At 48.9% G+C, this 9,833-nt stretch overlaps 1 protein-coding gene across 1 annotated transcript in view; it reads left to right on the forward strand.

The window, feature by feature from the left end:
* The first annotated feature begins 4,333 nt into the window (after window positions 1-4,333).
* The window catches only part of mycn (MYCN proto-oncogene, bHLH transcription factor), a 6,318-nt gene continuing 818 nt past the window's right edge, over window positions 4,334-9,833 (forward strand). The window contains exons 1-3 of the mRNA XM_083697704.1: window positions 4,334-4,430; window positions 4,868-5,537; window positions 8,109-9,833. The exon at window positions 8,109-9,833 is cut by the window's right edge and continues 818 nt beyond it. Coding sequence (XP_083553830.1) covers window positions 4,889-5,537; window positions 8,109-8,932 — 1,473 coding nt within the window. The 5' untranslated portion in view covers window positions 4,334-4,430; window positions 4,868-4,888 and the 3' untranslated portion in view covers window positions 8,933-9,833. The remainder of the gene's footprint in view (window positions 4,431-4,867; window positions 5,538-8,108) is intronic.

Here is a 9,833-nt window from a genome sequence, read left to right on the forward strand (position 1 = left end):
GCTAGGTCAACAGGGCTAGGAAACAGTGTCAGATTCAATCACGCTATCAGGCCAAAGCAACGTTTACACAGTGTCTTTCTTGACACCACATGTTGTTTTTTTGTGTGTGTTCTGTCAGTACCCAACATCGGAACTCCTACATCTGGGAAGAAAGGCATCTTTATAAGCTCGTGTGTGAATCATCGTATGTGGGATTTGATTGAACTAAACCCCCGCAGGCACACTGATGTACTGTATAGTTGGGTACCGTGAAGGAAGACAAGACCAAACAAGACAGGAGAGACATCCTGGTACATCATATGCTGACTCAACTCTCCTACTAGAACGCTTGGGTTAGAATCATCTTCGTCCATGTGCAAAACCAGCATGGTTTCTCACCGAGATCATTCATCCAAAAAATAAACTTGATGGGAATCCGTCATCCAAGAATAAACCAGATGGGAAGCCAGCATTTCTTGGTCTGTATGCACGATATTAATCATATCCGACTCTCCATGGGCAACAGTGTAGGACGTGACACTGAAAAGGAGAGGGTATGAGGGAGTTCATTGAAATGATTAGCAAGGGAGATATTGTATGAAGGTTTACTGTATTAGTGTATTACTGTATTGTCTCCTTAAATTCCGGAGAGCTTTGTTTCAACTTGCTCCTGCTTCTCTTATAAAACAACATGAAGTCACTTCTGGCAACAAATGATGAAAGGCAAAAAAAAACGCAAAGGCTTCTTTTCACTTGAATCACTATTTTGCAATGAGAGATTAGAACATTGAGATTAGAACCCTCTGAATCAACAGAGATGGCAAATGTGTGGGATGCAGGACATTCATCGAGGTGAAGGATGACTTTAATCCAGCTATCTCCCGCGGCAGCCAATGAAACAATCACACAATGTATCATTCTCACTGGAAATGTGAACTCCTCCTCTGAAATAATTGTGATGGTTCAAGCCACAGACATGCATCACCATAGGCCTACAGCCAGGAAGCAGGGGGAGGCTGGTGGTGGAGGTTGAAATCGGAGGACGGGCTCATTGTCATGCATGGAACAGAATGAGGAATTGTATCAAACACGTTTGGTTCCTCATTCCATGGCTGAGGTGAACCATGTGTACAACAATCTGGGGGTGAGCTGCTGTGAAGTAGTTTTAGGGATAAGATACTTGGTTTGGTTTGGGGTCGGGGGGGTGACTGTCAGACGGTATAGGAGGATTACGAATGTTATGCTGTGTTGGGGGGTTGGGGGGGGGGGGGGGGGGGGGGGGTCTTAACGGAGCAGAATTCAAATGGACTGGAGCATAGACAAACAGAGGCCTTTATTTTACTGTGTTTTGTGTGGTGAGGAGATGCCACTGTGGAATCTGACAGAACCAGATGATTAAAGAAGGAGAGACCTGATGTGTTTCCCAGACCCCGTGGTCTTCTCCACGGACCATGGTGTCCTCTACTCAGGGCTCTGGCCTGTGCTGCCACTAACACTGTACTGCAGCGCACCTGGACCTAAAGTCTGTGATCAGGGTTGTAGTCCTTTTAGTATCATGAAGCTGATGCGTCAGAGCTTGGGTATCCATATTCAGACACCTGATCCATACACAAAACAGGGTCTTGTGTAACCAGACGATTTCGTAAGCCTTTCTATACAGTGCGTACTGTGCCTATGACCCTGCTTGTGTCTGAGCCGGGTATCATCCTCATCGGAATATGCATTGTTATTCCCAAACGGTTTGAACGTGGCCTGTCCAGTTTGAACGTGGCCTGTTCCCCTTTTTTTTTTTTTTTTTTTTTTACATCACAACGAACTGCTCTCGTTGGGGGTTTTGTTTTGATCCTAAACACAGTGACTTATTAATCTTTTATCATAACTGGCCCAATTGCCTAACCATCCATGGTCCCACCACCCCCCCCCCCCCCTCTCCCCCTCCTCCCCCTCCCCGAGGGCGTTCCCTTTATCTATTGTCGTAAAAACAACAGACACTGACGCCTGTGTGGTTCTACCTCTGACATACCTCTCTGTGTGTGTGTGTGTGTGTGTGTGTGTGTGTGTGTGTCAGCAGCAGCTGTTTGCACATTACTGCACCGAACACTGATTCCTATCTGTGTGTCCAACTGACACCCCCCCCCCCCCCCCACCATGTCAAGTCAGTGATATTTGATGCACGGTTTCAAGTTGCCATCGGACGCCATTGTTTTATTAGGATTATATTGGATTGCGCTGCTAATTGTTTGATTGGGGTTGCTGTATTGTGGAGGAGCTCGATTGCCCCAAGCATTTCACTGCATCACTTACGGCTGTATTCGATGTACGTGACGAATTCCATTCGTGATTCAAGTCTTGTCCGTAGTGAATGTTTTCTTTTTTTCCCCTAAGAGATAGAAGTCTGATTTCTGTGTTTGTAACAAAATAGCTCTTAATATGTATCCTCGAGAAACGAGTATTGAAATCCAAAGCGATGTCAGCCTAACATTGTAATTATGTTAACATATAAGAGAGTAGGCTGTAATTTTGGGGGGGGTTTGATTAAGTGAATGTGGACGTTGTAGTAATAACCCACATCAGAGATGCCCCACTGCTACCCCGCCCTCCCACAGCAAGGACACACACCCAGTGCACGCACACACACACACACTCTGCTGTGCCAGGGGAGCGGACCACAGGGACTGATGCCCACTCTCTCTTCATCTCTCCTGCTTTCCTTCTTATTCTTTCCCCCACCCTCCATATGACACAAGAACATAAAAGTTCAGCTACGCTTCTGTTCCCACTCCTATTCCACTCGGGAAATTCTCTCTCTCTCTCTCTCTCTCTGTCTCCCTTCTCTCTCTCTCTCTGTCTCCTCTCTCTCTGTCTGCCTTCTCTCTCTCTGTCTCCTCTCTCTCTGTCTCCCTTCTCTCTCTTTCTCTCTGTCTCTCTCCTCTCTCTCTCTCTCTCTTCTCTTTCTCTCTCTCTCTCTCTCTCTCTGGTTCTCACTCCCACTCCTCACTGCTATCAAACAGGAAAAGGTCAGAGTAGAGAACAGTGGTTCAGAGGAAAACAAGAAGAACAACAAGGGAGAGTACCAAATCCCCATGTCTCCCAATCCCCAAGAGCCAGCATCGCCAGTCCCAGGAAACTCCCAGCTCCAGCTGCTGATCCTCACCCTTCAGTCTCCCACTAGCTCTTCACAACACAAGCTCTCGACAAAGGCTGGACAAGGACAACATACAGGAGAGAGCAAAAGAACAATAGAGCATCGAACGTAGGCCCATCTGTAAACCTGTTCTTCACTCTCCTCTACGAATGTTGCGATATGGGTCAAGAAACGAGTATTTCCTAGAATGTCGTCTTTCTGGCATGTTGTGGTGAACTGGTTCCCTGAAGTCAATGTCAAGGTCTATCTCTATCCCCGTGCCAATGCGCAGCCTGTGCGCATAATTACAGATGAACATTCCTGCTAACCTGTCATTAGGAAAGCGAATGGGAATGACTCAAGGCTATGACCACTGCCTGTGGTTACGTAACAAGCCCTGTGAGCTGACTGTTCGCAGACTGTTATCTAGTAGACACAGATTGGCCAAGTTTATACAAAGACTGTATGCATGAACTGTCTTAAACAGATGCATGCGTGTATGTGTTTGAAATGTAACAACATTCCAAACACAGTTGTGGCTCTTGGAACAAAGCTTCGCGCAGCAACTGACAGTTCAGCAATTCAACGCAGATTACCTACCCTCTCTTGCCCTTCATCTAATGATGCGCGTACCCCCCTTACTGGTGTTTCTCTCTTGTCCACTGGAGGGCGCAGTGTGCACGGCTCTTTGATCCTGGTATGCGGTTACCTCAATGCCCCCAGACAATGGTGAGAGGTAGACTGAGCACTGAGGAGTAATGCGCAACCATTGGCCTCTCTGTTATAACAAGCCATTATAATAGATTTATTTGAGTCCTTTCATCAAATTCATCATGAACATTCGAAAGAAATAAAGAAAATAAAAATAACAACAACAACCACAACAAGGTTTCTGATATTCTACTCCGTGTTGAATGCAAGAAGCCTAGCCGACGCATTCATCCACATTCACATAATCCAACGAAGATAAACAAAGAATGTGTTTAGAATTCATGTTTTTTAGACTATTGGATATAATGGAGAGAATTTATAAATGATTCTCTATTTGCCTGGGAGGTAAAAAGGAGCCCGTCGTGAGCTCACACACACAGCCAGCCAGCCAGCCAGCCAGCCTGGCCTGTCCGTCTGTCTCGCCCCGCCTCCACGTGGGCGGAGTCTCCTCTCCAACACACACTGAGATGAGAGTGTATAACACTCCGCAGCTCAGCACAATGTGTCAGAGACCTGTCTGCGCCACACAAGTGTAGATGTGTGCACCCTATCTAGAGTATATTACTGACTGCAAAAGAGACAACACGATTCAAACCACATCCTCAATCCACGCGAGGTGAGCATCTTTCTATTTGTTGAGGGTGAAAGTGTTGCCTGGGTCGTTTGCTTTGTGTATTTTTTTTTTCTTCCAGATTGTTCTTCCCAAACATGTTCTCTTTTATGGTGAAAAATTGTCATTTCACTTTTAGTGTTCGTTTAGGCTGTGTCCCAAATACTTAGAACGGCTTACTGTGCTGTAGCGCGCTACACACAACACTACCATTGGATGGGAAAGGTAGACTAACTTGAAGCCAATCAGGGTCAGACTTTAACGCACACTTTACTTTGTTAAATGACCTGCAATACATAAAAGGAGATTTGTGTGCGATATGAAATGGTAGACTAATAACTTGTGATGATAGTTTTACGATTCTCATTTTAGGTTTAGGAAGCTTTATGGAAATATTATCTTTTGTTATGGTGTCTAATAATATTTTTTTTATTTCACTATAGGCTTTCCTATTGTGGAATAGAATGCCGGCGACAATAAGCAAAAATTCCGACATGGAGTTTGATTCCTTACAACCCTGTTTTTACCCGGACGAGGATGACTTCTATTTCTGTGGCCCCGACTCTGCGCCACCGGGAGAGGACATCTGGAAGAAATTCGAATTGCTGCCCACGCCGCCCCTCTCCCCTAGCCGAGCTGCGCTGCCGGGGGAGCTGGCCACGGCGGCCGGGGACTCCGGTTCCATGGGTTTTGGATTAGGCGACCCACTGGACTGGGCTTCGGAGCTCCTGCTCCTGCCCGAGGACGATATTTGGGGCGCGTCGGATGGGGACCTCTTCGGCTCCGCTTTGGATAGTAACCCCAACTCCATCATCATTCAGGACTGTATGTGGAGTGGATTCTCGGCCAGGGAAAAGCTCGAGAGGGTGGTCTCCGAGAAGCTGGGGAAAGCCATCTCTACTGTGGCCGGTTGTGGACTTAGTAAACATGTAACCGCAAAGGCGCCGGAGTTGAGCAGCTCCGTCTCGGAGTGTGTGGACCCCACGATAGTCTTCCCCTTCCCTGTCAACAAAAGAAACGGTAGCAGCAGCAGCAGCGGCATCAGCATTGGTCCATCTGGGACCGTCCCCTCTACTGCCCACAGTAGCGCCGAGGATATTCTCAGCGACTCTGGTAAGTAGACATTTGGCGAGGATGCGTAAAACGGACTCTTTTTGTTGTTGTTGTCCGTAGAACAGCTGATACAACAATAACCATTTCATAACGATGTTATTATTAATAATATTATTACTATGAGCTGTAGTAGTAAGATTAGTGGTAATTGGGGTGATTGGAGAGTTCATATGACTGGCCCAGAATCGGATTACCTCGTTACATTCCACACACACACACACACACACACACACACACACACACACACACACACACACACACACACAGGGCACTCTGAGTGGTGACACAGTGAACAGGTTTATGTAATACGCAGGCGCTTCATCCGGCAGATGGCAGTAAAATGGGGAATTGTGTGCATTACGAACTTAGACCCAGTTGGCATCACAGCAAAACAAAAATAATCAAAAAACTAGACACACGGGAAATAAGGGCAAGGTACTTGCTGCGTCTCAGACTGTCCCAGCTGAGAACGTGCTATGTAACTTGATTGCTTGAGAAAGCGCCTAAGGTTACAATTACTCACGGATTCTAGAAAGAAAATGTGGGAACCGCAGTTGTGAAATTGCAGCTAAAATATATTCCATCCACAAAACTATTTGTTTCTGGGTCAGCAATCCATAATACTCAATATCTGTGTTCAAATGTTCAAGTATTTAGCCTATCTGGGGTAGGGGGTTGGGCATAACTAATTCAATCCTTTAATTGTTTAACTTCCGTTCATCATGAATGTAAGTCTATGCACAGCCTGGCGATGAACGAAAACTCACGTGAGTCGTTCTCAATGGTCTTTGTGGCGGCTGCGAAACGGTAGTAGAAAGACCTCAAACTTGGCAGGGCTGGCTGGGGCAAGGGCTTGCCAAACACACCCCCACGCACTGACTGGACCGCGGGCGAAAGAAAGGGCTGGAGGAGGGCCCTGTTTCTTTAGGGGGGTGACAGCTTTGAACAAGCGCTCCATCTCGACAGCTGTCTTTCTGGCGCCGCTCCAGCGCCTCGGCTTAAAGGGTGATCCGATCGCCTGCCGCCCCGCCAGCCTGCAGATAATACCGTTTCACGACTCTTCCGCTGCTCGCAGCGTTAAGTCGAGTCTCTCTCTTTTTTATATATTTATCTTATTTGTTTATGCTTAAAGACACACATACTTCAAAGGCCAGACTGTGATAAAGGTGTCGTCAGTGTAGATATCAGACCTCGTAGACGGCCCTGGGAACAAAATAGGCGCCCCACGTTTTGGCACCGCAAAAGCAGCGAATGGCATGAGTTCAGAATCAAATATTCAATCGTAAAACACTGATTAGATATGCACCTATGATATGCCTAGAAGTTTATTTTAACTTCACTCATAGCTCCCAGGCAATCGACACAAAGAAGCCTACTTTCTTATCTCCACTCCTTCCTCCCATAAGCTTGCCTACCAAACTCACTTTTCCTGACACACACACACACACACACACACACACACACACACACACACACACACACACACACACACACACACACACACACACACACACACACACACACACACACACACACACACACACACACACACACACACACACACACACACCAGATACACCCACTTACCAGATGCCAAACAGCTCAGTCTTGGCCTCACATGTGGTTGGGGCGAGCCACGCCCCCCTCCCACCCAGCTGAGCCCGCCCGCCGTGCCATGGCGGTGTTTTGATTGCCGTGCCAGCCTGTGTGTGTGTGTGTGTGTGTGTGTGTGTGTGTGTGTGTGTGTGTGTGTGTGTGTGTAGACGGCCTCCTGGGGTAGAGGCGTCTGAAGTGGGTTACTGTAAGCTGTAAAATGCCACACTCTTCACTAAGGGCTGAGCTGATAATGATGGCCATTATCACACAGGCATTTTAACTGGGCCCTCACACTCCCTTGCCCACGATTCTCCACTTCCTCCCTCGTCTTCAAAGAGCTCAGACTCGCGATAAGTCTCAGCTCTGATGTCTCAGCTCAGGTACGACGATGAGAAGTAGGGCTGGAAAGGATAAAATCAACGTTTTTTTAAACCCCAAGAGCTAAAAGAGCATATGAGAAATGGAGTTCAAGCTCTGCCTGTCACATTGCCTCAGTGAGCTGCTACCCCAGCTCTGTCAAAACAATTTGGAGAGAGAGAGAGGCACAAAGACAGAAAACGTTTCTGTCAGACGGTTGAAGGAGTGAAAACCCCCAAAAATCCAGCCTGTCTGGTGCTCAGACAGACAGAGCAAGCATGTGAACGCCTGTGGAGCAGATTAGCGCGAGACTGACTGACACTTAGCATTAGGAAGTTCCTTCTTGAGCAAACAGGCTTGAGCAATGCTCTCACTCTCCCAGACACACTCATGCACACGGACAGACATGCACAGACACACACACACACACACACACACACACACACACACACACACACACACACACACACACACACACACACACACACACACACACACACACACACACACACACACACACACACACCTGTCACCTCTTAACACACATAGATCACATAGTGGGAATACTCGGTGTGTCAGAATGATGAACTCATGTGTACTCAACCTTTATTTCCCCAGAAGACGAAGAGGATGAGGATGATGACGACGACGAAGATGACGAGGAGGATGAGGACGATGAGGAGGACGACGAGGAGGACGACGAGGAGATCGACGTGGTCACCGTGGAGAAGAGGCGCTCCACGCTCACCAAGGTGGGCGGCATGTCTCCCATGGCGACTGGCACGGTCACCATTTCGGTGCGGCCCAAGGCCGGCGGGGCCTCCTCGGGGGCGGGCGTGGTCAGCCGATTCGTCAGCCGGGCGCCCCCCCAGGAGCTCATCCTGAAGAGAAGCTCGGTCCACCAGCAGCAGCACAACTACGCCGCCCCCTCCCCCTACACCTCCGACGACGACCGCCCCCCCTCCAAGAAACACAGGGGCGAATCCTCAAGACCCGCCCGCAACCCCTCCTCCTCCTCCTCCTCCTCCTCTTCCTCCTCCTCTTCCTCCTCCTCCTCCTCCAGCTGCGGCTCCCTCGCCCTGATGTCTACGGGCTCCACCTCCTCCTCCTCCTCGCGGTCCAAACGGAGCGCTGGTGGCGGTGTCGGTGGCGACTGCAGCCCGCGAGGGTCCGACTCGGAGGACAGCGAACGCCGCCGCAACCACAACATCCTGGAGCGCCAGCGACGCAACGACCTGCGCTCCAGCTTCGTGGAGCTGCGCGACCACGTGCCCGAGCTGGCGCACAACGAGAAGGCGGCCAAGGTGCTGATCCTGAAGAAGGCGGCGGAGTACGTGAGCTCCCTGGAGACGGACGGCCGGAGGCTCCAGCAGGAGAAGGACAGGCTGCAGGCTCGCAGGCAACAGCTTATGCGCAGGCTGGAGCAGGCCAGGACACGCTAAACGGATTGGCTGGCTCGCTCGCTCGTTCGTTCACACACACACACACACACACACACACACGCACACATACATACACACACACACACACACACACACACACACACACACCTAAGACGATCCCCCCTCTCTCTCTCTCTTTATGTCTCCACATACACACACACACACACACGGATCAATACAGTACACACACACACCTACAGAGACACACAGACCAACCCCACCCCCATACACCCCATCCCACCCCAACTCTCTGTCTCTCCACACATAGAGTACTTACACACTCATATAGACACACACACACTGACACACACACACACTGACACACACAGACGTACACACAAACGCACACACTCAGGCCTATCCGATCTCTTTCTCACACACAGACACAGACACACACAGACACACACACACACACACACAGAGGAGTCACAGAAGAAGACGGGGTCGACGGGACACTCAAGACTTTCACTGCCGCCACTTTTTTTGCACATTTGTTGACGTTAAGAATGTTGAGGGTTTTACTTTTTCAATCCAAGTCACATTGAGGAAAAGGAGAAAAAAAATTAAAGAAAATAAGGAAGGAGGTGACAGGTGAGAGGGGCACGCTCCTCTCTGTCCTCTCTCTCTCTCTCTCTCTCTCTCTCCCTCTCGCTTTGTAACGTTTCTTTTTGTACCTTGTTTTGTACTCACTGTGTGACACTAGCCCAAAACCAGGTGAAACCCACCCCCCACCCCCCACAGGGCAGGGTGACGAGAGGGTTGGTCCAGGAGAGCTCCAGAGTTCACTTAGAAAGCAGAGCATGCTTTAGGCCTTCCCCACTGCAAGACAATAGACACTACTACTACTACTACTACTACCCCCACCACCACCACATCACTAAACAGAGACCCACAAACGACA

The sequence above is a fragment of the Argentina silus genome (genome assembly GCF_951799395.1).
Source record: "Argentina silus genome assembly, contig: scaffold_152, whole genome shotgun sequence".
NCBI classification, from domain to species: Eukaryota; Metazoa; Chordata; class Actinopteri; order Argentiniformes; family Argentinidae; genus Argentina; species Argentina silus.